The sequence below is a fragment of the Oncorhynchus keta genome, chromosome 21 (genome assembly GCF_023373465.1).
Source record: "Oncorhynchus keta strain PuntledgeMale-10-30-2019 chromosome 21, Oket_V2, whole genome shotgun sequence".
NCBI classification, from domain to species: Eukaryota; Metazoa; Chordata; class Actinopteri; order Salmoniformes; family Salmonidae; genus Oncorhynchus; species Oncorhynchus keta.
The window spans coordinates 3,936,979-3,964,776 of record NC_068441.1 but is presented as its reverse complement, the minus strand read 5'-3'; the positions used below and the strand labels follow the sequence as shown (position 1 = coordinate 3,964,776).

General features: G+C 40.5%; 1 protein-coding gene across 2 annotated transcripts; it reads left to right on the top strand.

Annotated features, from left to right (window-relative positions):
- Window positions 1–22,451: 22,451 nt before the first annotated feature.
- On the top strand, window positions 22,452–27,108 carry LOC118399963 (uncharacterized). Of its 2 annotated transcripts, none has more exons than XM_035796239.1 (6): window positions 22,452–22,558; window positions 23,010–23,661; window positions 24,112–24,216; window positions 25,074–25,135; window positions 25,437–25,715; window positions 25,882–27,108. In XM_035796239.1, the coding sequence occupies exons 2-6, from the start codon at window positions 23,019–23,021 to the stop codon at window positions 25,927–25,929; spliced, it is 1,137 nt and encodes a 378-aa protein (XP_035652132.1). In that variant the 5' UTR covers window positions 22,452–22,558; window positions 23,010–23,018; the 3' UTR covers window positions 25,930–27,108. The 2 variants fall into 2 exon arrangements, with proteins under 2 accessions (XP_035652132.1, XP_035652131.1); XM_035796238.1 differs by having other exon boundaries at window positions 25,437–25,730.
- The last annotated feature ends 690 nt before the right edge of the window (window positions 27,109–27,798 follow it).

The following is a 27,798-nucleotide window of genomic DNA, read 5'->3' as shown; positions in this document are numbered from 1 at the left end:
ACAGTGTATATACAGTTGAAGTCAGAAGTTTACATACATCTCAGTCAAATACATTTAAACACAGTTTTTCACAATTCCTGACATTTAATCCTAGTAAACATTCCCTGTCTTAGGTCAGTTAGGATCGCCGCTTTTTTAAAGAATGTCAAATGTCAGAATAATAGTAGAGATAATGATTTCAGCTTTTATTTCTTTCACCACATTCCCAATGGGTCAGATGTTTACATACACTCAATTAGTATTTGGTAGCATTGCCTTTAAATGGTTTAACTTGGGTCAAACATTTCAGGTAGCCTTCCACAAGCTTCCCACAATAAGTTGGGTGAATTTTGGCCCATTCCTCATGACAGAACTGGTGTAACTGAGTCAAGTTTGTTGGCCTCCTTGCTCGCACACTCTTTTTCAGTTCTGTCCACAAATTTTCTATAGGATTGAGGTCAAGGTTTTGTGATGGCCACTCCAATACCTTGACTTTGTTGTCCTTAAGCCATTTTGCCACAACTTTGGAAGAATGCTTTGGGTCATTGTCAATTTGGAAGACCCCTTTGCGACCAAGCTTTAACTTCCTGACTGATGTCTTGAGATGTTGCTTCAATATATCCACGTAATTTTCCTTCTCATGATGCCTTCTATTTTGTGAAGTGCACCAGTCCCTCCTGCAGCAAAGCACCCCCCACAACATGATGCTGCAACCCTCGTGCTTCACGGTCGGGATGGTGTTCTTCGGCTTGCAAGCCTCCCCCTTTGTCCTCCAAACATAACGATGGTCATTCTGGCCAAACAGTTATATTTTTGTTTCATCAGACCAGAGGACATTTCTCTGAAAAGTACGATCTTTGTCCCCATGTGCAGTTAAACTGTAGTCTGGCTTTTTTTTATGGCAGTTTTGCCTGTCCACAACCAGTCTCTTGCCTACACCCTTTTGTATTATAAAATATATTGAACTCCAACCATCTGCCTCCTGTGTCTGCATCTGGGCCTCACCTTGTGTCATGATACCGTTAAGGCATTCATTAGGGTAAATAATCACAAATAAATCACTATCTTAGAAAAAATAAACACAATTTCTCAACTTCCAGAGTTTGAATTATGAAACAATAACTTGAAAATACACTTGCCACGGTTGACTTTCATTATAACGGTGTTTACGATCTGTTGATTATATTATGTAAATAACTGGCGAGAGAATTTATGAAGAATGACCACAACCTTTCATTGCAGTCGGGTTTTCTTTAACATTCATCAACAGAAAATGAAAATGTGTCATTCGAGTGTTTACTCAGTTATATTCTCCTGTATCATCACAGTCTATTTAACAAAATGATTCAATTGATGTTGTGATGATACTGAAGATTATACCATGGGCCCCTGTACTAATTATTATTTACTGTGTTTGGCCTCTGAGATGCAGAGGCCTATTGTCTGCCCTGTAGATAACCATGGCATTATGCAATGAATAGATGGCAGACAGGGTATCAAATCAAATGTATTTGGTCACCTACAAATGGTTACCAGATTTTATTGTGAGAGTAGCGAAATGCTTATGCTTCTAGATCTGACAGTGCAGCAGTATCCAACAGGGAATATTTACCAATTCCACAACATAACCTAATATCTAACACAAGCTAATAAACACAATCTAGTAAAGGAATGGGATGAGAATATATCAGTATAAAATATATGGATGAGCAGTGACAGAGCGGCTAAGATGCAATAGATAGTAAAGAAGATAGTGAAGGATACAGATTTTTGATTTATTTCACCTTTATTTAACCAGGTAGGCCAGTTGAGAACAAGTTCTCATTTACAACTGCGACCTGGCCAATAAAAAGCAAAGCAGTGCGACACAAACAACAGCACAGAGTTACACATGGAATAAACAAACATACAGTCAATAACACAATGGAAGTAAATATATATTCAGTGTGTGCAAATGAGGTAAGATTAGGGAGGTAAGGCAATAAATAGGCCGTAGTGGCGAAGTAATTACAATTTAGCAATTAAACACTGGAGTGATAGATGTGCAGAAGATGAATCTGCAAGTAGAGATACTGGGGTGGCAAAGGAGCAAAAATAAATAAATAAAGTTAGTGAGGGAGATATGAGTCTCCAGCTTCAGTGATTTTTGCAATTCGTTCCAGTCATTGGCAGCAGAGAACTGTAAGGAAAGGTGACGGAGCGGAGTCAATCACCACCTTCTGGAGACACCTGAAACCCCACCTCTTCAAGGAATACCTAGGATAGGGTAAGTAATCCTTCTCCCCCCCTAAAAAAGATTTAGACGCACTATTGTAAAGTGGCTGTTCCACTGGATGTCATAAGGTGTATGCACCAATTTGTAAGTCGCTCTGGATAAGAGCGTCTGCTAAATGACTTAAATGTAATGTAAATGTAATGTAAATGTAATGTAAATGTGACCAAAGGAGGAATAGGCTTTGGGGGTGACTAGTGAAATATACCTGCTGGAACGCATGCTACAGGTGGGTGCTGCTATGGTGACCAGTGAGCTGAGATAAGGAGGGGCTTTACCTAGCAAAGACTAGATGATCTGGAGCTAGTGGGTTTGGCGACGAGTATGAAGCGAGGGCCAGCCAACGAGAGCATACAGGTCACAGTGGTGGGTAATATATGGTGCTTTGGTGACAAAACGGATAGCACTGTGATAGACTGCTTCCAATTTGCTGAGTGGAGTGTTGGAGGCTATTTTGTAAATTACATCGCCGAAGTCAAGGATCGGTAGGATTAGTCAGTTTTACGAGGGTATGTTTGGCAGCATGAGTGAAGGATGCAGCAGGGTAGCCTAGTGGTTAGAAAGTTGGACTAGTAACCGGAAGGTTGCAAGTTCAAACCCCGAGCTGACAAGGTACAAATCTGTCGTTCTGCCCCTGAACAGGCAGTTAACCCACTGTTCCTAGGCTGTCATTGAAAATAAGAATTTGTTCTTAACTGACTTGCCTAGTTAAATAAAGGTAAAATAAAAAATGTTGTGAAATAAGAAGCCGATTCTAGTTTTCAGCTGTGCTCACATGATCGCAAAAAAGGTTTTCTAATGATCAATTAGCTTTTTAAACTGGTAAACTTGGTTTTGGAATAGATGGCACGGCTGTGCTTTGTCATTATGGGTTATTGTCTGTAGATAGATGAGGAAATACATAACAAAGTGTGGAAAAAGTCAAGGTGTCTGAATACTTTCTGAATGCACTGTACCTCTCTGCCTCCTCATTATTGAATTGTACTTTCACAATGTCACAGACATAATAGGTTTACAGCCCCGGAGGGCCTGAGGGCTCATTCCACCAGATGTATGGCTACCTCTTGGGCACTGTTCAAAGGCATCTCTTATGAGATATTTGCGATGTGGCATGTTGGGTCACCCCTCATACGTTTGAGGTTTTTACCAACTGGACGTCACTGCACCTTTGTTGGCGCATATTGTCTTCAGTGTCGAAGCCTCTGAGAGGTGATGCTTTTGGGACTACCCTGGCTTCAGAGAGCATGTCTGCGATATAAGAATTGGCCATATCCCCATAGTGAGAAATAAAAATGGGTATTTGAAAGTGAACTCAAGGTTACTTTCGTAACCCTGGTTCTCTGATAATACGAGTGAGACATCTTTGCCTAGTATAAAGGTCCTGGATGGCAGGGAGCGTTCTGGGCTTTACGCACTACCCTCTGTAGCGCTTTGAGTTATCAATATCAACCATACATCCTATACAGTTGTGGCCAAATATATTGGTACCCTTGCGCATTTCTTAAATAATTCCCTATTTCTTCTAAAAATTATAAATGTTGTATTAAAAATGTCATAAATCAGATCAGTATTTGAAGAACTTGACTGGCCTGCACAGAGCCCTGACCTCAACCCCATCAAACACATCTGGGATGAGATGTTTGACGAGCAGATGTCCACAAACTTTTGGTGATGTAGTGTATCAACATTTTCCTCTGGGCAAGTCTAGAGAACATATCTAAAGATATCCACACACAATTTGGTGAATGCAGATGCTTCTGAAGCTTAGACAAATAAGTTGGGGTGTGTGAAGAGTTGGCAGTTAAAGACATGTACACTGTATTTAGACTACCAAATACTAAATGCCTATTTAGACCCAATCACCATCTCTCCAAGTAAGTTCCTAAATATCGTCCAGTTTTTAACACTTTTCCATTTTTGTAATTTAATGACGTGAGCTTTGACATTATTAATGTATGTCCATTTTAGTGGTTAAAATTAATTAAAAAGTTGATGACGGTGGTATGATAAACAAATGATTATGTATTTTTTTACATTTAAATGTCTACTTATTGAAAATACTAATATTAATGGACCAATATACCAACAAATCTGAAAATGGATAGAAACATGTAATTTCAGCCTTTGGTGCCTGGTCTTAAGCAGGACAGATGTCGGACTTAGGTTTCCTCTCACATGGTCTGGTCATTAACCTTGAGGGACAGCATACTGCAGCGCAGCAGGAGTCACCACTCTGTAATCAGTCATCAATCTTTATCTCTTGGGACATTACCTGTTTTTGCTGGACTCCAACCCATTTTGTCTGCTGCATAGATTTATAAGTTAGAGACTGCAGTAACCTCAGTCTGACTTCAAAGAAATCAGTACCATTCAAAAAGAATACACGTCAGTTGAAAATGCAGCAATGTGAAATCACTTAAAGTGACAGACAAAAAAGTCCCCAATTTGTCTATAGAGCATATATATCCCAGTAACTTCCTTGTTATGGTTCACATTGTGAAGATTAGATCACCCGATTGAGAGTCATTATATAAGGTTTACTCGTTACTGATGGATGACAGGTCATCACAAACTAATCTCTTAAACCACTCTGAATTATTGAAGAAGACCAAAATGTCAGTTGCATTATTTAGAAGCTTGCGGTAACAAAGTCTGGCGGTGGAGAATTCTAGGTCAGGAAAGGGCTGGGGGTGTTCCCCCATGGCATCACAGTTGAAGGTAATGTAAACCTTTGACCTTGTGGCATCTTTCACAGAGGGTTTTAAAATAATGTAACAAAGACTCCTATTTAAATAGACATTTAAAAACACATTCAAAGATTTCCCTCCACACACATTATACTCACTGATATTTTTACAGAGATACAAAAAAAAGGAAAATATATAAACACCTGTTTTAACACTAAAACCAACAAAAACATTCAGGGATGACTTTTGACTTGCATATGTCAACTCAAGAGACCCTGGTGTCAGAGTACGATTTCCACGAACTTACCCAGGTACGATCTGTCAGACTGCTCCCTTCGGATCTCCTATGTATTACAGAAACCAGAGTTTGGTTTCCAGAGAGCCCAGGATGAATGTTGCATAAGAAGCCTGCTGTCCCTAACAGGAGTATAACCTCCTTTCTGAACAGGCCTGGCCTCCTAAGGAGGTTGTTTCACTGTGGGCCACCAGGCCCAAGTCTCTGCCTTCCCCACCAAGATGCAGGGTGTGTCCACCTGTTTGACCTCCATATCAACTGATGCTTAACGAGCAGATAGAAGGTACACATGCTGGCACACACACACACACACACACACACACACACACACACACACACACACACACAACAAATTATTTTTCTGCTGTAAATATAAGATATTTCAACAGATATTTCAACATATACAATGCCTTCAGTATTCATACCCCTTGACTTATTCCACATTTTGTTGTGCTACAGCCTGAATACAAAATATATATATATTTTTAAATCCATCTCACCCATCTACACACAAAAACCCCTAATGACAAAGTGAAAACATGTTTTTAGATATTTTAGCACATTTATTGAAAATTAAAAACAGACAAATATAATTTACATAAGTATTCATGCCCCTGAGTGAATACATAGAATCACCTTTGGCAGCGATTAAGCTGTGTCTTTCTGGGTAAATCTCTAAAAGCTTTGGCACCCCTGGATTGTTCAATATTTGCCCATTATTCTTTCCAAAATTCCTCAAGCTCTGTCAGTGGTTGTTGATCATTGTGAGACAATCATTTTCAAGTCTTGCCATAGATTTTCAAGCAGTTTTAAGTTAAAACTGTAACCCGGCCACCCAGGAACATTCACTGTCTTCTTAGTAAGCAATTCTAGTGTAGATTTGGCCTTGTGTTTTTGATTATTGTCCTGCTGAAAGGTACATTCATCTCCCAGTCTCTGGTGGAAAACAGACTGAACCAGGTTTTCCTCTAGGATTTTGCCTGTGTTTAGTTCTATTACACATATATTTTATCCTGAAAAACTCTCCAGTACATTTTGTCTTGCAAAAGTATTCATCCCCTTTGGTGTTTTTCCTTTTTTGTTGTATTACAACCTGTAATTTAACCTCTCTTGGGTAGGGGGCAGTATTTTTACGTCCGGATGAAAAGCATGCCCAAAGTAAACTGCCTGTTACTCAGGCCCAGAAGCTAGGATATGCATATATATTGGTAGATTTGGATAGAAAACACTCTAACGTTTCTAAAACTGTTAAAACGATGTCTGTGAGTATAACAGAACTGATAGGGCAGGCGAAACCCCGAGGACAAACCATTCAACAAAAACAAATCAGCCTTCCACTGTTTCCAATGGCTTTCATGTTAATTATGAGGCAAAGTCCTTCCAGATTGTTGAGTTCCTAGGGCTTCCACAAGATGTCAACAGTCTTCAGAAAGAGTTTTGGGCTGATTTTTGGAAAACTGAGCTAGAAGTTGTAGTTTTTCTAAGTGACTCCCATTTTGGCTGTAGTGTTTCCATGCACGAGGGTGAAAGCGGGTTCTTTGTTATTTATCGCCGGTAACAGGAAAAATGCCAAGAGGGTGAATACTTTCGCCACTGTATGAGCATACCCATAACATGATGCAACCACCACTATGCTTGAAAATATGGAGAGTGGTACTCAGCAATGTATTTGGATTTGCCCATAACATAACACTTTGTATTCAGGGCAAAATGTACATTGCTTTTCCACATTTTTTTGCAGTATAACTTTAGTGCCTTGTTGCAACAGGATGCATGTTTTGGAATATTTTTATTCTCTACATGCGTCCTACTTTTCAGTCTGCCAATTAGGTTAGTATTGTGGGGAAACTAAATGTTGTTGATTCATCCTCAGTTTTCTCCTGTCACAGCCATTAAACTCTGTAACTGTTGGCCTCATGATGAAATCCCTGAGCGGTTTCCTTCCTCTCCGGCAACTGAGTTAGGAAGGACACATGTATCTTTGTAGTGTCTGGGTGTATTGATACACCAACCAAAGTGTAATGACTAACTTCACCATGTTCAAAGGGATTTTCAAAGTCTGCTTTTTTTGTGGTCTTTGTGGTTGAATCTGTGTTTAAAATTCACTGTTAGACTGAGGGACATTACAGATAATTGTATGTGTGGTGTGCAGAGATGAGGTAGTCATTCAAAAATCATGTTCAAGTCCATTTAACTTATTATGTAACTTGTTAAGCACATTTGGTTTTGCTCCTGAACTTATTTAGGCTTGCCAAAACAAAGGGGTTAAATACTTATTGACATTACAGCTTTTAATTTTTTATTAATTTGTAAAGATTTCAAAAAACATAATTCCACTTTGACATTATTGGGTATTGTGTGTAGGCCAGTGACCAAAAATGTCAATCGAATCCATTTTAAATTCAGGTTGTAACCAATTACTGATAGAGGGCCACCATGCCTCCATCTTGGCACTCCCACATCATTGTAAAACTATTTTGGTAGCTATATAAATGCATTTATTATTGTCTACGTTTGCTTTTGCCACTTTTTTATTATATTACAGAAATGTGTTATTATATTAAAATTATGTGAACTAACCATAAAAACAGAAAAATATATAAAACTATTTTCCTTAAAGTATCATTTCTGAGATTTCTAATGATACTGTCCCCACTACAACAATACAAATACTTAAATACATCTAATTTTGTCCTTGAAATGTTTAATTGAAATACTGTAGAATTGCATTCATTCCTATGGAGGACTGCTCCTACTGGGGAGTGCCAATATGGCCGACAGGTGGCTTCAAAGCCTCTCAATGGCCAATACATAGCATCAGCAATCCAGGGTTTATATACATCATTGACTATAATACAGCAAAATGTGGAAAAAGTCAAAGGGTGTGAATAGGTTCTGAAGGCACTGTGCATCACTAAGGGATGTCTGGGTGAAGAGTCAACAAATTGAAAGTGGAGTTAAGTTAAATACACTATAGTTATATGAGATATGGTTCAGGGCAAGGTCTTTAGGTATTATGTCAGCTTGTTTTGCTCCTCTCTCCTTTATAGGTCCCATTATCCAAGTGTCAGGTTCTTCATGCCATACTCCTAGGTACTTTATGCTAGCTAACCTCAAAGTCAAACATAATCTTATCTAATAGAGGTCCTAGTCTAAACTTTAATATAGTAGGTTTGCCTTGATGAAACTGACGCCAACAATATAGGCTACCGGGAGTAGTGTTGTGGTAACAGGGTGCCTTTTAAAGGGGGTGTGTTGTCTTTTGCAAAATCATTGTTAAAGTGATTTCATCATAATAAACTGGCAGTCAATCAATAAAGTAGCCATAAAAGAAATGCAACCCTGGTCAGAATGTTCTTGGTCAGCAAAGTCGGAGACATGCAATCAATGCCAATCAATAGTGGAGCATGACGCCTGCATTTTAATCATACTCTAATCCATAAAAATTGTACATTCACTATAAATTTGCCAGGCCATGTTCTCCTCAGCACCCCCATGCCATCTTTTTAATTAAATGTTTAAATCAGAACTTTATTTATCAGTACAAACTTAAATTCATTTTACTTAATTTCTACCGGCATGTCACATGTGCAACCAGAGGGAAAAACACTCTAGACCACCTTTACTCCACACACAGAGACTCATTCAAAGCTCTCCTTTGTCCTCCATTTGTCAAATCAGACCATAATTCGATCCTCCTGATTCCTGTTTACAAGCAAAAACTAAAGCAGGAAGTACCAGTGACTTGCTCTATAAGGAAGTGGTCAGATGACGCGATGCTACGCTACAGGACTGTTTTGCTAGCACAGACTGGAATATGTTCCGGGATTCATCCTATGGCATTGAGGAGTATACCACCTCAGTCACAGGCTTCATCAATAAGTGCATAGACAACATCGTCCACAAAGTGACAGTACGTACATATCCCAACCAGAAGCCATGGATTGCAGGCAACATCCGCACCGAGCTAAAGGCAAGAGCTGCCGCTTTCAAGGAGCGAGACACTAATCCAGACGCTTATAAGAAATCCTGCTATGCCCTCAGATGAACCATCAAACAGGCAAAGTGTCAATACAGGACTAAGATTGAATCCTACTACACCGGCTCTGACGCTCGTCGGATATGGCAGGGCTTGCAAACTATTACTGACAACAAATGGAAACCCTGCCGCGAGATGCACAGTGACGCAAGCCTTCCAGATGAGCTAAATGCCTTTCATGCTCGTTTCGAGGCAAGCATCACTGAAGCATGCATGAGAGCACCAGTATGCATGAGTGCACCAGACTGTGTGATCTCGCACTCCATAGCTGATGTGAACAAGACCTTTAACCTTTCTAGGGCAGAGGTTCGGCTAGCGGACATTCCACTGAAAAGGCAGTGCGCAAAATTCAAAAATATCTTTTAGAAATATGTAATTTTCACACATTAACATGTCCAATACAGCAAATGAAAGATAAACATCTTGTTAATCTAACCATCGAGTCCGATTTCAAAAATGTTTTACAGCGAAAGCACAACATATGATTATGTTAGGTCAGAGTCAAGTCACAAAAACACACATAGCCATTTTCCAGCCAAAGATAGGAGTCACAAAAAGCAGAAATATAGATAAAATGAATCACTAACCTTTGATGATCTTCATCAGATGACACTCATAGGACATCATGTTACACAATACATGTATGTTTTGTTCGATAATGTGCATATTTATATCCAAAAATCTCAGTTTACATTGGCGGGATACGTGCAGTAATGTTTTGATCCCAAAACATCCGGTGATTTTGCAGAAATACCCATAATAAACATTGATAAAAGATGCAAGTGTTTTCACAGAATTAAAGATAGCTGTTGCATAGAGGATAAATCTATGTCAGATTTTTTTTTTTACTTTATGGAAAAAACATAATCTTGAACAGACGCTCAGAACCCAAAACAGCCAGAGGAATATCCGCCATTTTGGCTTCAATAGAAGCTAGGAAAAAAACACTATAAATATTCACTTATCTTTGATGATCTTCATCAGAAGGCACTCCCAGGAATCCCAGTTCGACAATAAGTTACTGATTTGTTCCATAAAGTTCTATAAAGCCCATCATTTAGCCACTTGTTGTTAGCATGTTCAGCCCAGTAATCCATCTTCATGAGGCGCGAGCACTTCCTCCAGACTCGAAAAGTTCCGTTACAGTCCATAGAAACAAGTCAAATGATGTATGCAATCAATCTTTAGGATGTTTTTAACATAAATCATCAATAAGGTTCCAACCGGAGAATTTCATTGTCTGAAGAAAAGCATTGGAACGAGAGCAAACGCTGTCAGGAGCGTGCATCATGAGACCGAGTCTCTCTGCCAGACCACTCACTCAAAGAGCTATTATGAGCCCCTCCTTTATAGTAGAATCCTCACACCAGTTTCTAAAGACGGTGACATCTAGTGGAAGCCCTAGGAAGTGCATCCTCATTCATATCTCACTGGGATTTCAATAGGCAATGTTTTGAAAAATAGATGAGTTCTGTTATACTCACAGACATCATTCAAACTGTTTTAGAAACTTCAGAGTGTTTTCTATCCAATAGTAATAATAATATGCATATATTAGCATCTGGGACAGAGTAGGAGGCAGTTCAGTCTCGGCACGCTATTCATACAAAAGTGAAAATGCTGCCCCCTATCCCAAAAAGGTTAAACAGGTGAACATTCCCAAGGGCGTGGGCCAGTCGGATTACCATGACGTGTACTCAAAGAGTACGTGGACCAACTAGCAAGTGTCTTCACTGACATTTTCAACCTCTCCCTGACCGAGTCAGTAATACCCACATATTTTAATTAAGCAGACCACCATAGTCCCTGTTCCCAAGAATGCGAAGGTAACCAGCCTAAATGACTACCGCCCCATAGCATTCACGGTGGTAGCCATGGTGCTTTGAAAGGCTGGTCATGGCTCACTTCAACACCAATATCCCAGAAACCCTAGACCTTCTCCAATTTGCATACCGCCCCACCAACAGATCTCAAGGTGACATAATCTCAATTGCACTCCACACTGCCCTTTCCAACCTGGACAAAAGGAACACCTACAGTGGGGAGAGCAAGTATTTGATACACTGCCGATTTTGCAGGTTTTCCTACTTACAAAGCATGTAGAGGTCTGTAATTTTTAACATAGGTACACTTCAACTGTGAGAGACGGAATCTAAAACAAAAATCCAGCAAATCACATTGTATGATTTTCAAGTAATTAATTTACATTTTTTGCATGACATAAGTATTTGATACATCAGAAAAGCCAAACACGACTCCAACTCCATCATTAAGTTTGATGACGACACAACAGTGGTAGGCCTGATCACTGACAATGATGAGACAGCCTATAGAGGGGAGGTAAGAGAGCTGGCAGTGTGGTGCCAGGACAATAACCTCGCCCTCAATGTGAGCAAGACAAAGCAGATGATCGTGGACTACAGGAAAAGGAAGACTGAACAGGCCCCCATTAACATCGACGGGGCTGTCGTGGATCGGGACGAGAGTTTCAAGTTCCTTGGAGTTCACATTACTAACAAACTATCATGGTCCAAACACAACCCCTTTTCCCAGTCAGGAGACTTAAAAGATTTGGCATTAGTCCCCAGATCCTCAAAAAGCTCTACAGCTGCACCATTGAGAGCACTGGTTGCATCGACGCTTGGTATGGCAACTGCTCGGCATCCAACCGTAAGACGCTACAGAGGGTAGTGCGTATGGCCCAATACATCACTGGGACCAAACTTCCTGACATCCAGGACCTATGTACTAGGGGTGTCAGACTCCAGTCACCCAAGTCATAGACTGTTCTCTTTGCTACCGCACAGCAAGCGGTACCGGAGGGCCAAGTCTCGGTCCAAAAGGCTTCTTAACAACAATTAATCAAATGGCCACTATTTACATTGACCCACTATTTACATTGACCCAAATACCTAGGTGTCTGATTAGACTGTAAACTCTCCTTCCAGACTCACATTAAGCATCTCCAATCCAAAATTGATCAGAAATACAGTGTAGACATTGTTAATGTTGTAAATGACTTGATTTTTAATGGAATATACACGTAAGTGTACAGAGGCCCATTATCACTCCTGTGTTCCAATGGCACGTTGTGTTATCTAATCCAAACTGTTAGTACACGCACAGCTTCATTAAATAGTACCTGCAAAACACCAGTCTCAACATCAACAGTTAAGCGACAACTCCGGGATGCTGGCCTTCTAGGCAGAGTTCCTCTGTCCAGTGTCTGTGTTCTTTTGCCCATATTAATCGTTTATTTTTATTGGCCAGTCTGAGATATGGCTTTTTCTTTGCATCTCTACCTAGAAGGCCAGCATCCCGGAGTCGCCTCTTCACAGTTGACATTGAGACTGATGTTTTGCGGGTACAATTTAATGAAGCTGCCCGTTGAGGACTTGTGACGCGTCTGTTTCTCAAGCTAGACACTCTGACGTACTTTTCCTCCACAAAGAAGAGAGGAGAGAATTACCAGAGTACGGGCGAGTGACACCTTATAAGGAGGGAGGGGCTTACATCATTCACCACCGTAGAGACTGCCAGAGGTCCAGACAACAGGCCCTCATTCACAACTCGACCCGTCTGTCACCGACAGGCATTGTGTGATTGGTTCTTCGTGCAGTGATCCGCCTGGAGCTAATCCCCATAGTGAGATATTGAAACGAGTCTTTGAAAGATAACCGATTAAACAAATACCCTTCCAACTGCGTATCCCAGCACAAATAGTGTTTGTGAATCATTACTCTGTCACACTTTTTCATTGGGAACATAATTATCTCCTGGTTTTTTGTTCACACTTCATTTACTTTAATTCTGGTGTGCATCATATGAAGGCCAACCTGTCACTTCAGAGACCATACAATAAGAGATCACGTTCAAGGTCCTTTCTGAAATGACTATTGACCTTAACGTAGACCAACGTAAAGACATTGCTCCATTGGACATTTCGTGTGTTTTGCACAAATGTTGCATTCACTATCAATCTATGTGATCACTTAACCATCACGATGAGAATCTCTATTAGTGTGCTCAGTGTTTTGAGGTGACATCAGGTGGAATTTAATATTCACCCTAAAGGCTCTATTTATGTATGTCACAGCCAAAGGTTTGTATAAAGATATGAGCTTCTGTCTTCAGTGGAACGTAGTAGGTGGTAGGTGGTTGTATGAGGAAGTTAGCAAACAAGAGCTTATGGAGCCTGTGACAAGGAAGCTTGAGCCACTTCCTGGCAAGGTGACATGGATCACGTAAGACAGAAATATACTGTGTAGAGACGACATGATACTTTGTCATTTAGAAAAGAGAATGTCAGCTCTATGAGTTTTGCATGAATGTTTGGTTGACGATCAATCTATGTGATCACACAACTCTCTTGTGTTTCACAGTGTTTGGGGTGACATCCTGAGGCATTGAAGCATTACTGCATGACTGGTTCATTTCAGTTTCAATAAATAGTAAATAATACAGTCTACTGTGGATTATAAAACGTCAAATTGATTTGACACTGAGGATGTCCATTTCTTATTTTGAAAAGGTACAATATATTAAATATTCCCTAAACATAATCCAGTTACAAGAGCCCTTCATAATCCTTTCATAATTTCATGATCTGACTGATGGTCAAACATCAGGGATCAGCCCTACAACGGCCAGATTTAGAGGCTGGCTAAGGTCCACGCCACTCTGTCTGCCGCTGTATGAGTTACCGGTTGGTATTTCAGGAGAGAAATAACTGAACATCCCTTCCATGAGACAGCCAGCTGTTTACTAGCTCTGTGACCTTTCTATAAGGTCAGCCCGTATACAGAATTTACTGAGCCTGAGTACAGTAATATGACTTTATTAGTCCATGTCCACAGAGATGGAAATTCACAAAGATGTGTGAAAGTGCCTTCCACAAACATTAAGGTGTCTATAAAACTTAACCTATTGGTTTTAGTGCTTTGCATAAAACGAGACCAGCGAAAATGAAACTTCAGCCATGCATAATTCAAAGATTTCGAGAGGCAACAAAGGTTTGATTCACTTCTCTTTTTCCCAGTTACCGTATATGCATTGAAAAGCAGAAGAGTGGGTGTATCCGGGGCACACAGGGTGAATGGTGCAGCACGTACTCACTCAGAGGAAGGCTTTTTGAGAGGCTTTTACACACCATCCCCAGTGTTCACAGAGAATGTGGATACGACACAGTGAGTCAGCAACCACACTCAATATGCAGGTCAAGATCATGCCATTTAAATCCACAGTGATAAGAAGAGAAAAAAACGTAATGGTATGTGCACATTGTTCAGTTTGTGTGCAAGCACTTTGTGAACACGGACGATGATGCTGCAGTTGTGAAGCTAAAAAGGGGTTCATGAACACATTTGATTGATTGGATTGATTGAGGCCTGTATTTTTAGCTTGTATGTCATACAGTATGTGTAGCCTGCCAATTTTTGGGGGGACTACAATAATAGTGTGCTAAGTGCTATGGTGTAAGAAATTAAAAGGTGACTGGTATTGGTGCAATATACAGCAAGCTACAAAATGTGGGCAAGCCTGTGCTGTAAATCAACATATATATCTGGTTTTTGACTATACTGATTAGACTGCATTGCATTACATGGTGCACTGAGAATTCAACAGAACCCCTTTTTGTATTAGTTAGTGTTCTGCCAGCTTAATCTAAATTCTGGCCAGATAACTACAGTATGGCTCGCTAACCTTGACTGGAGCAAATGGATTACCAGGCTTTAAACAAGACCAAAGCCAGTGGTAATTGAAAATGAAAATCACAGCCACAATATTAACAGTCACAAATTCATTTCAGATCAAATTAGGTATGAAGTAATCATCTCCACATCTCACATTCATCTCAGGTCTCAATTATAAACTGTCGTCAATTTCGTGATTCATGTGATACCTTTGTAATGGAAAAGGATTGCAAATCATTTCAAATCATGCAGCTTTGAATGAGGAGTGCAGCATATTTTTTCAGCGGACTCCCTAAATACAGGTGTGCCTAGCTCGTAGCGTCTTACATAAGAAGACTCGAGGCTGTAATCGCCACCAACGATGCTTCAACAAAGTACTGAGTAAAGGGTCTGAGTACTTGTGTAAATGTGATATTTCAGTTAATACATTTGCAAAAATGTCTAAAAACCTATTTAGCTTTGTCATTATGGGGTACTGTGTGTAGATTTGAGGAGAAAAAAAAACATTTTATCATTTTTAAAATAAGGCTGTAAAGTAACAAAATGTGGAAAAAGTCAAGGGGTCTGAATACTTTCTGAATGCACTGTATTGCCATCCAATACTTTCTTTGGAAATCTATAGTAGCCACAATAATTATCATTGAATAGCTCCTGGCTTTCAGAGAATATAGGTCACTTTAGGATGGTGTAAAGACTTACTTGTCTTAACCTTGGCGCCTATAAGAAGCATTGTCCGTTGACAAATGTTCTCCATCTCTCTCAGTTAGGGGCAAGTTTTTCCAGGTCACAGGTCACGGTTGAGGCCGCTGTCAGACATTTCTGCCTGGAAATCTCTCTTCCTCTTGGTGTGGCATTTCCTCAGTTGCACAGCATTGCGTGGGAACATGCTGGGACATGTTGCATCATCTCATCATGAAGACCCTACCCAAAATGAGCATATTCAATGAAAAATACCTGTTTTTTATTTCTTCAGCCCTAAAGTTTTAGGCTTAGCCTATATGGTAGGCCTAGTTCACTATGTCCTGACGTGAAAGTTCAAATGCCGACACAAAAGTAGTCACTCACAGTTTCCCTGCTATCAGTAGGCTAAAGTGTAACCACTTACCGGTACGAGGTCCAAAGATTCAGATGGAATCCTTTATTGCTTTGACAGCAATACAACTCTAATCAGGGTTTACCTGTATTTCCTCATACTGCAATTGCAGTAAAAAGTATGGCCAATGAAAAAACAAGAGAAAATACCCTTAGGGTAAGGCTTCTGTTTTTGTTTCTGGTTGCGTATGCCTCTAAACCATCATTATGATACAGGCCTTATCAATGTTATTTTCTTTATGGGGTAGCCTATTTATAGCCTTATTTTCATTCAGGTTAACTAAAACCCAACTCCGTAATTTCCCCTCTTAGACCAGCAGGACAACATCAAAACCGTAAACAAGCCCTAGGATGGGCCTACTGAAGTAAATGGATTAACCTGTAACCCAGTGGGCTGTTGTGGTGACCATATTACCATGCCACCGGCAGTCGTGACCACAGTAAAATTGTACTTGAACAAAGAGGTTCAAGAACAGGTTGAGCGGTAAACATGGTCATTGTGGATGTTGTGTCAAAGCCTCACAACGAAATGGAAAGCTCATTCTAAGGTGATGATTAATTCAAAACACCCACATGCATATTAGAGCTTCTGCATAGGCATATACTGTGTTTGAGACCAAGCCTAAATAAAAACTGAATTAAAATAATCATTGTGTCGTCTTACAATGCATAACCTCCCACATATTACACATGGCAGAAAACATTTTTAAAATACTGATTTTAGATATCTTTGGTACATAATTGGTTTAGCCTAAATTTAACTAATTCAGAGTTAGTCTACAAGTACAGTGCATTTGATTTTGAATAGCCTAGTTATAGGGCATTTTTACATTTTCATAATTAGTAGGTTGACATTAGCCTACCTATAGATACAGAATATCTCCTCCCCTCTCTCCTTCATTCCTTTTCCCAGCATGCAGAGAGAGGGGCTGTCAAGAGTTTAAATGGAATATGTTTTGTTGTGGAAACATGTTACTATCAATGTCCTCGAACAGACTTCACTTGGTTTCCCAAATTAAGTACTTGGTAGCTGCAGTAACAGGGTTGGAGAGCCCATGGAATACAAAGTTTGGGTCAAATAATCACCTGTCACGCTGCAAAATAAAGGAGTAACCTACCGAACATGAGTGAAAAACGAACAGGCAGGAAAGTGGCTGTCACGACTTCCTCCGAAGTCGGTCCCTCTCTTTGTTCAGGCGACGTTCGGCGGTCGACATCACCGGTCTTCAAGCCATCACCGAACCACCTTTAATTTTCCATTTGCTTTGTCTTGTCTTCCCACACACCTGGTTTCAATCCCATCAATTACATGTTGTGTATTTAACCCTCTGTTCCCCCTAATGTCCTTGTCCGGTATTGTTTATTATAAGTGCTTGTGCACGTTATGTCTGGTGTGCGCCGGGTTTTGTTCCCATTCATTGATTGTTCTGTTTTCCGGTGGTTTTTATTATTAAACTGTGCCTTTGGAAACACAGTTTTTGCTCTCCTGCGTCTGACTTCTTTGCCGCCAGTACGCACCCCTTACAGTGGCCTTCATTCACTATTTGAGTACATATGGATGATGTCTTTTTTCTCCTGCCCCTTTTATAATATAAATCGAAACAAAGGTTACATATTGGTAAAGACAAGATTCAATTGAGAATAGTCTGATGGGTGAAAATATGATCACTTGATGAAAGAACAGCATGTGCAGCCTGAGGCAAAAACAGAGCGCAAACTTTTTTTGCAACTTTCTCAAATCATCAGTAGCCTATAGTCACATCTGGCAGCCCATAAATATTTTTTATTTCTCAGGCATTCTACGGTTTGAATCAATCACAACTAAAGTTGTCAAATAGATTATATACGCTAGATTCAGTTGTTTCAAATGATCCCTTTTACGTTCAACATAGCCACTTCATATGCACGCTCTTGCTCTGCAATAGGAAAATATTTATATATTCAATTATATTCTTCTTACTATAAAATCATATAATATAATGGCATGGAGGGCCTCCCGGGTGGCGCAGTGGTTAAGGGCTGTGCCACCAGAGACTCTGGGTTAGCGCCCAGGCTCTGTCGTAACCGGTCGCGACCGGGAGGACCATGGGGCGACGCACAATTGGCCTAGCGTTGTCCGGGTTAGGGAGGGTTTGGCACGTAGGGAAATCCTTGTCTCATCGCGCACCAGCGACTCCTGTGGCGGGCCGGGCGCAGTGCGCTCTAACCAAGGTTGCCAGGTGCACGGTGTTTCCTCCGACACATTGGTGTGGCTGGCTTCTGGGTTGGATGGTGCTGTGTTAAGAAGCAGTGCGGCTTGGTTGGGTTGTGTATCGGAGGACGCATGACTTTCAACCTATCCCGAGCCCATACGGGAGTTGTAGCGATGAGACAAGATAGTAGCTACTATACAATTGGATACCACAAAATTGGGGAGAAAAAGAGGTAAAATAAAAAAATAGAAAAATAAAAATAACAATGCTACTGCCATCCTAAATGACCCATTATACAAAATAAGAAATGTTCTTACCAGCCTGACATCAGCATTTGGTCAGGTCTTTGTGCCATACAAGGACCTATGCATTGATGAGTCCCTGATGTTATGGAAAAGTAGGCTGGCGTTCCGTCAATATATTCCCTCCAAAAGGCACAGGTTTGGGTTTAAGTTCTTTGTCATGTGCGATGTGAAACCAGGATTTGTCCAGGACATTATAGTCTACACAGGGTCCACCACTGATATCCAACATTATGAGGGGCTTGGGGTGTCCGGGTCAATGATGATGACCATGCTGGCTCCTCATCTCGGCAAGGGACACACTTTTTTATGTGAACAATTGGTACAGTAGTCCCACACTCTTACAGCACCTGCTCTCCAACAGCACAGGGGCCTGTGGCACAGTCAGCTCTAACAGGAAGGGGATGCCGGCATTCGGATGCAGAAAGATGCATAGAGGGGAGGTGGAGTTCAAGGAGAATGGTCAACAGCTGGCAGTAAAGTGGCATGACAAACGAGACGTCCATGTCCTCTCCACTGTCCATACAGCAACCATGTTGGCCACAGGGGGAGGTGGACCACCTGACAGGAGAGAGGAAGATCAAACCAGACTGTGTGCTTGATTATAATCTCCAAATGGGGGCCGTGGATAAGGCGGACATGATAAACAGCTTTGTGGAATGCACTCGGAAAACGACCAAGTAGTACACAAAGATATTTTTCCATCTGATCGACACTTCTGCCCTCAACGGCCACATAGTTAGCAACTAACAGGTGAGATGATTACTGTACAAGGTATTTTTGTAATTGGATGTACAGATCACACAGTTCCATTATGCAATTATAGTGACAATATCTCACCCACCTACGCACGGCCTCATCATCCTCTCCCTTCCCTCAACAACTTTTTCTTCATTCTGCAGTCCAACTCATCCCGAACCATCTCAATTGAGTTGAGGTCGGGTGATTATGGTGGTCAGGTCATCTGATGCAGCACGCCATCACTCTCCTTGGCTACCACAGCCTGGTGGTGTGTTTTGGGCCATTGTTCTGTTGAAGAACAAATGATAGTCCCAGTCCCACTAAGCGCAAACCAGATGGGATGGTGTATCGCTGCAGAATGCTGTGGTAGCCATGATGGTAAGTGTGCCTTGAATTCTAAATAAATCACTGACGGTGTAACCAGCAAGGCACCATCACACCTCGGACCTCCATGCTTCATGGTGGGAACCACGCATGCAAAGATCATCTGTTCACCTACTCTGCGTCTCAAAGACAGAGGTTGGAACCAAAAAATTGCACATTTGGACCCATCAGACCAAAGGACAGATTTCCACTAGTCAATGTCCATTGCTCATCTTTCTTGGCCCAAGCAAGTCTCTTCTTATTGGTGTCCTTTAGTGTTTTCTTTGTAGCAATTTGACCATGAAGGCCTGATTCTCCTCTGAACAGTTGATGTTGAGATGTCTGTTACTTGAACTCTGAAGCATTTATTTGGGCTGCAATGTCACGCCCTGGCCTTAGTTATCTTTGTTTTCTTTATTATTTTGGTTAGGTCAGGGTGTGACATGGGTGATTTATGTCTTTGTGTTTTATGCAATCAGAGGCAGTAAGGGACTGTTTACGGGGTTTTTGTGGGTTTATTGTTTTGTAGTGTTACGGTTTTCATGTTTTGAGTTTTCTTATTAAAGAACCATGAACTATAACCACGCTGCGGTTTGGTCCGCCTATCCTTCCCAGGAAGAAAGCCGTGACATGCAATTAGAGGTGCAGCTACCACCAATGAGATTATCCTCTGCAGCAGAGGTGAATCATACTTTCCTGTGATAGTCCTCATGAGAGCCAGTTTTCTCATAGCGCTTGATGGTTTTTGCAACTGCACTGGAAGAAACTTCCAAAGCTCTTGACATTTTCTGGATTGACTGACCATGTCAAAGTAATGATGGTCTGTCGTTTCTCTTTGCTTATTTGAGCTGTTCTTGCCATAATAATATGGACTTGGTATTTTACCAAATAAGGTGATCTTCTATTTACCACCCCTACCTTGTCACAGTACAACTGATTGGCTCAAAATTCACCAAATTAACTTTTAACAATGCACGCCTGTTAATTGAAATTCATTCCAGATGATTACCTCCTGAGGCTGGTTGAGAGAATGTGCAAAGCTGTCATCAAGGCAAAAGGGTGGCTACTTTAAAGATTCTCAAATATTAAATACATTGTTTAACACTTTTTTTTGGCTACCACATGATTACATATGTTTAATTTATTTGTTTTGATGTCTTTACTATTATTCTACTATGTACAAAATAGTAAAAATAAAATATAAACCCTGGAATTAGTAAGTGTGTCAACTTTTGAATGGTACTGTATGTAAATAAGATTTAATTTTCAATAAATTTGCAAATGTTTTCACTTTGTCATTATGGGGTATTGTGTGTAGATGGGTGAGAACATTATGTAATCCATTTTGAATTCAGGCTGTAACACAACAAACTGTGGAATAAGTCAAGCGGTATGAATACTTTCTGAAGGGCTGTGGGTGGAGTTTTTCTTTGTTAAATGTGGCAGTGCCATCAAGTCCTGCAGGTTCCATCCTACATACAGTATTTATTTTCCTTTGGTAGCTGATATTAACCCATTAGTCTATCTTATACAAACACATTGAATAACAGATTCACTACACGGAACAACAGACAGCCCCCCCTCCTCCTAAAAAGTTTGTTCTTAAGTGTCTGTCCTATATCTGAGAGATATGAAAGATCAGGAAACATGTATTTTTAACATGTTTTTGGCACTAAACAGTTTCCATAAATCTTCCCAACTGGTACCGGGGGACCTTCAGACTAGTCTTGAGGCCTGTGGGCATATCCTAGAGCAAAACAATGAACATGTTCGTGAAAGTTTCACCTTTCCACAGAGGGGTGGATATACATATTAGTGTATATCCTAAAACTGTTTCCTGATCTTATCTCTCAGCTTTAGGACAAACACAGTTGTTCAATGTAGTGAATGTGTTAATCAATGCTAAAGTATGGGCTATTTTGGGGGGGAATCATTTGTAAAAATAAATATATATTATATAGCAAAATGGTCCTTTAGTATGACCTTCAAACAATTCCATCTAGCCTAGGTGAAGAAGGGCAGAAGGTCATGTTGGATTCAGGGCTGGCCTCCAATTTCCCGGCAGCAGACAGCCATGGCCACAAGGCCCTTGTGTGACCATAATGCCCCCTAAAAATGTATCTTTCCTCAGCCAACAATATGAGCACCGAATGTGGAGATTGCCAAGAGTGTGCAAAGCTGTCATCAAGGCAAAGGGTGGCTACTTTGAAGAATCTAAAATATATTTTGATTTGTTTAACACTTTTTTTTTTTTTGGTTACTGCATGATTCCATATGTGTTATTTCATAGTTTTGATGTCTTCACTATTATTATACAATTTTTACAAGAGTGGGGAGTGCCAAGATGGAGGCACTGTGGCTTGAACACAGCTCCCCCAATATGTTATCTAGTGATTAAATCATTGGTGCAAACATGGGTGTGAAAATAAATTATTTTTAGGTGTAGATATCTCACGATTAGTGCTATCTGGGATCCCTGAGACGTCACTACCCGAAACCCTAATCCCAACCGTAGCCCCTACTTTACCCTAACCATAACCCTTACCTAAAACTAAACCAGGGTTTCCCCAAACTCAAACTCCCCAAGGGCAGCACGTTTTTTTTTGTTGCCCTAGCACTACACAGATTCAAATAATCAACTAATCGTCTAGCTTTGATTATTTGAATCAGCTCTGTAGAGTTAGGGCAAAAAAAAAGCATACACCCCTTGGAGTCCCGAGGGCCGAGTTTGATAAACGCTGCACTAACCTTAACCACTTTAAATGCAAACGTCATTGGGGTGACGTCAGAGTTTGACGTCCCTAAGGATGCCGTATTGCAAGGACCTATATCTCACCAAGACAACACGTCGGAATCAACACATTTAATGGGAAGGAAACGCAAGACAGACTGTTTGTAAAGTGGTGAGTAGCCTACTAGCGTACCTACGATATTCTATTATTTAATGTTGTCGACTGACATATTAACATAGGAAATGGGTAATGGCACTGGTAAATAGCCAACTGTTCAGGAAGAAGTGAGATCAGTATTGCGTAAAATACTATGACCGAAGAACTGTTCTGAATGTTATGGAATTTACTGTATTCGAACCCAATGTTGTGCTAATCGTGCCTGTAGCCGGATTTCTGTTGGCTACAAAGTTAATTATTTCATGAAACTTTAAATGAACAATTTAAATCATGCAGACTTTACTTTAGGCTGAGCATTAAAAGTGAAACCACACCAACCAAAACAATATACAAGACAATTCTGCGAATGTGACATCTCATAATGTTGAATGAAGAACATTTATAAATCTAGACTGTTTTACAGTAGTGAAGATAATGCTAATGATTTGTTTTCTATCTATTGTAGATATCCGTCATGGAGGTTATAGAGAAGGTGGTGCCCAAAAACGCCCAGCTGCTATCTCTAGGCCACAAGGACACTTGTCGCCTCTTGGAGGTGTATGTGAAGCGCAGCATCAGTTTAAATGATGGGACATGTGAGGACCAGAGGTCACCAACAACGCCTCAGAAGTGGGTGACACTGTCAGAGAAATGCAGAAGGGTCCGCCGGCATTCTAGTGACCCCTTGATCACCTTGGAGCCCAGCACACCTGACGAGGGCATTGCCAGTAGCACACCACCCGATGAGGAAGTTGTTATACCAAATGTGTCTCTAGTAGAAATCCCTGGACCTGCTGACATTCCTGAGATTGAGATGTCTACTGAACTGGAGAATAAGTCTAAAAAGGGCAAGAAGAAGAGCAAAAAGACCTCTTTCTGGAAAGGTTTTCTGGGGTTTTTCACGACGAAGGGGGATGACAAGAAAGACGAGCAGGAGTCTGGCACAGAGAAAGATGGACAGTCACAAGGAACCTTGCAGAAAAAGAAATCCATTAGGCAAAGGAGCTCCATGAGGAGGTTATCTCTGAGAAAAATCAAGATTGACAGCCACAGAGGGTCTGTGAAGAGACCATTGGCTTTGGACAGGGCCAAGACCACTGACATAACTGGAGTTGAATGTAGGTTTGTGAGGACATGGCACCCAAATCCATTATTATCACACACTACTGTGTGTTTTCTTATTATTGTCCTTTTGTTCAAACAGGATTTTGTGGATTTGCAATCATTTTAGCTTAGATATTGTGACACACCCCCTTAACTCAAACAATGCAGGATAATGCCTATCTTAAAGCATTTTGGAAATATAGACCTGTAAACACAGATACAGCAGACGGAAGAATCAACTATTCCTATTTATGATGAATGTTCACTTTCTGGTAGCTATTCAATAGGATTTTTTTTTATTATGATAAATAGATTTCGATAAGGACTTGGACTCGATTTTAATAATGTTTTGCGAATTTGGACCCTAGTTGACTCGGGGCCCGAGTTGGTAGTCCAGTTATTATAGTTATTGCATGAAAAAAATACTTTAAAGGCAATGATCGTTCTTGTTACTTTTTTTACAGCGGTTGAGAGTGTGGGGCCTACTGACTCGTACTTTGAGAAAGTTTCAGAAGAGCTGGAGAAGATTGTGCATGAGGTGAAAGAGACAGAGGCAGCTCTTACAGATGGTAAATATCAATGTGCTTATGTGTATTGATGTCTTTATATATTCACACTAAAAATGACACATTCTATAGCAACATACACATTGTATGTATAAAGCTGTAAAGGTCATATAATACAGCACATCACACAAATATGTTACTGTCTAATGTAGAGTTACTACAGGTAACTGCCAAAATAATAGAAAACACTTGATTAAATGAGGGACACAAAGTATTTTGAAAGCAGGTGCTTCCACGCGGGTGTGGTTGATGAGTTAATTAAGCAATTAATATCACATCATGCTTAGAGTCATGTATGAAAATGCTGGCCATTATTTTGGCTACCATGACTAGGATGACAATGCCCCCATCCACAGTGCACGAGTGGTCACTGACTGGTTCGATGAGTATGAAAACAATGTAAATCATATGCATGGCCGTGTCGGTCACCAGATCTCAACCCAATTGAACACTTATGGGAGATTCTGGAGTGGGGCCTGAGATGGCGTTTTCCACCACCATCAACAAAACACCAAATGAGGGAATTTCTCATGGAAGAATGTTGTCGTATCCCTTCAATAGAGTCCCAGACTCTTGTAGAATCTATGCCAAGGTGCATTGAAGCTGTTCTGGCTCGTGGTGGCCCAACAAACACCCTATTAACAATTTTTTTGTTGGTTGTGATCCAGGCTGTATCACAACCGTCCGTGATTTGGAATCCCATAGGGCGGCGCACAATTGGCCCAGCGTCGTCCAGGTTTGGCTGGTGTAGGCCGTCGTTGTAATTAAGAATTTGTTCTAAAATTTATATTTTTCATTTCTTTATTTTGTCAGTTTCCTGTATGTTTACCTACTGTGTGTTTTCTATCCATTTCTTCCAGAGGATGTCATAAAAAGGATCATTGTTCTGATGAAGCGGCAAGGAGACCTCATTGATAACAAGGTTTCTGTTTATAACCTACAAAAAAAGATTGCATTTGAGAAACTTAACACAGTCTTTCTTTGACACTCAATGCATCTTTCACATTTAGCATAGCTTGCTATCGGCTGGGTACCAGTCTGAATGTGCTAACATTCCACTTCTTGTAATCTGTCATATGCCAAACATGTTTGGTAAATTACAGACTACAAGAAGTAGAATGTTGGCACAAAACAGGTCTGGACTTTAGTCTAAACTTGCTATTTCCTAATGGATAATAACGTATTATATTCTATGGTCATGAAAGTATGCCCTCTCTCCATAGCTGAAGGAGAACCCCAGCTTGAGCTCATTCTTCCAGAAGCTGTCCTACAGCACCTTCCAGCAGTTAGCTGATACGTATGTGGAGACAGAGACGCCTACAGGCCAGAGCCACCAGACACCACACACTGCTGGATCTGGGCCCGTCAACGCCCCGGAGCTGGTCAAGCTGGCCTTCACTCTGGACTTCACAGCCAGGGTGGCCTGTCTCTCCAGGCATTCCAAAGGCCACATCATGGGCCTGGGCCACCACTACTTAGAAGACCGCTTCACCCAGACACAGGTAACAACACCAGAGGCGAGTCAGACCTTTTTTTCCTCTTCTATTAAAATGTATGTAATTATGTGCATGTAAACTAAACTAGAGGTCAGACACAGGTTTTCTTAAAAGCTATAACATGTGTCCCACCCAAACGGACTAGACTAATGACATTTATGTTGCTTTTCAGGTTAATTCAGATCAGACGTTGCATAACTATGACGATCATAATCATTGATACAACGTCACATGCAAAAAAAGACTGCAGGGGAAACCGAACATTCTTTGTGGTATAAAAGCACACGGAGTGCTCCTCGATTCCTTGTGACACAAATGGAATAGATTACTTAAAGATGACTGAAAATTAAACCCAGAGGCAAGTCATGAAGGGAACATCACACACAACATGTATAGTTGGCCTTGTACCTGTAAATCTACACTAGGGCAATCTGTGTAATTACTATGTTTACAGGTTAGTAAGTAATGGAAATGCAATATGGAGTTCTTACCACATTTGGTACACTCTGTATTTATTTACCTAAATTATAAAAGATGCCATTTAGCAGGCGCTTTTATCCAGAACAGCTAATCATGTGTGCATACATTTTACGGGAATTGAACCCACTATTGCAGAAGCCATGCTCTACCAACCTACGCTACAAAGGACCACTAGGGATAGTAAGTATATATATATATATATGTACTGTAACTGCATTCACTAACTACTCTGCTACAAGGTAATTCCTCATTCTTAATCCTGGTTCTGGGACACAAAGGTGTGCATATTTTAGTTTTTGCCCTAGCTCTACACACCTGATTCCACAAATTAAAGGTTTGATGAGTAATCTAGGTGTGTTAGCTGGGGCCGGGGCAAAGCTGACACCAATCAGGCCCTCGAGGACTGAGATTGCCTACCCCTGTAGGGTAATGCCTAGTTTCTGGAAATTATACGTAGGACCCCTGTACCTTTCACCTGAAAGAATAAGAAATCAAGCTATTGAACATAACTTTATGTAGCAATGTTTCTAGGAAGTATAATACTAACCAAAAATATAAATGCAACATGCAACAATTTCAACAGTTTTACTTAAGAGTTCATATAAGGAAATCTGCATACTTGTGTTTACACTTTTTTAATTGAGTACACTCATTGTTTTTTCAGTCAAAGGATGAACTACTAATGAAAAATGTGCAATTTTATACTGTATGTGTCAACTAAAAAAAGACCAAACAGAATACTTGAGTATCCCGAATAATAATGGGATATTGGTGTGCATTAAACGTGGTCATTGTGATGCACCGAGGTCACAAACTCTATTTTAGACGAGACTGATTTTATGACCAAAATTACCCTATTTACACATTGTAGTCAATTCTGACACTAGAATAAATGTTTGGCTCATATTGTTGCCACATAGGCCGTTTTCAAAGGGATTCGTTTTTTTTTTTTAGGGTCAGTCGCTCTTTAACAGACATTCCCTGACAAACATTTGGGCACAGAGTTTCTAAACCCAGAGGCGTGAAACTTCTGGGAATGCTTGCGATACAGACCAGGTTGCGGCTTGAGAAGTCAAAAATCTGAAGGCACAACCCAGATTCGAGTCAATGCCTTAAGTAGTTGAACATGTTATTACTCCGACGTTTTCATTTATGTCAAAAACAACATATCGAAGGAGTGCCTTTGATTTGATGGCCTGCACTTGCGTATCTCAGTGTGAGATGATCTTTATAGAGCCGATGACGTGTTTCTACGCATGAGCTTAACCAGCCGACAAGTGTGATCAGGGATTTCTATTGGAGAAGCAGTTTTAGCCTGTCTTTGATTTGAGCACACCTATTTAAAATGGCAGGTGACCTAATTAACCACATTCATTAGCTGGATCAATAGAAACATGGAAACAATTAAATTCATTAATACAATTTTCTGTAGAGGTTGAGGATAAGTTAACTTTAGAACTGTTGACTGTTTTTAAGTTAATTGACTAAAAACACAACTTGCTCTTAAATAAATATGATCATCTAGAATGTATGTAGGTGAGAATTAAGTCTGCTATTCATCTGCCAAGGACAACATAGCTCAGGAGACATCCTCTCCATGTGAGAGATG

Bases quoted from the DNA above. Each gene is read 5' to 3' on its own strand.
- LOC118399963 (XM_035796238.1), top strand. From the start codon at position 23,019: ATGGAGGTTATAGAGAAGGTGGTGCCCAAAAACGCCCAGCTGCTATCT. The intron at 24,217-25,073 runs GTAAATATCAAT...CATTTCTTCCAG, and splicing joins AGAGGCAGCTCTTACAGATG to AGGATGTCATAAAAAGGATC. The intron at 25,731-25,881 runs GCGAGTCAGACC...GTTGCTTTTCAG, and splicing joins CACAGGTAACAACACCAGAG to GTTAATTCAGATCAGACGTT.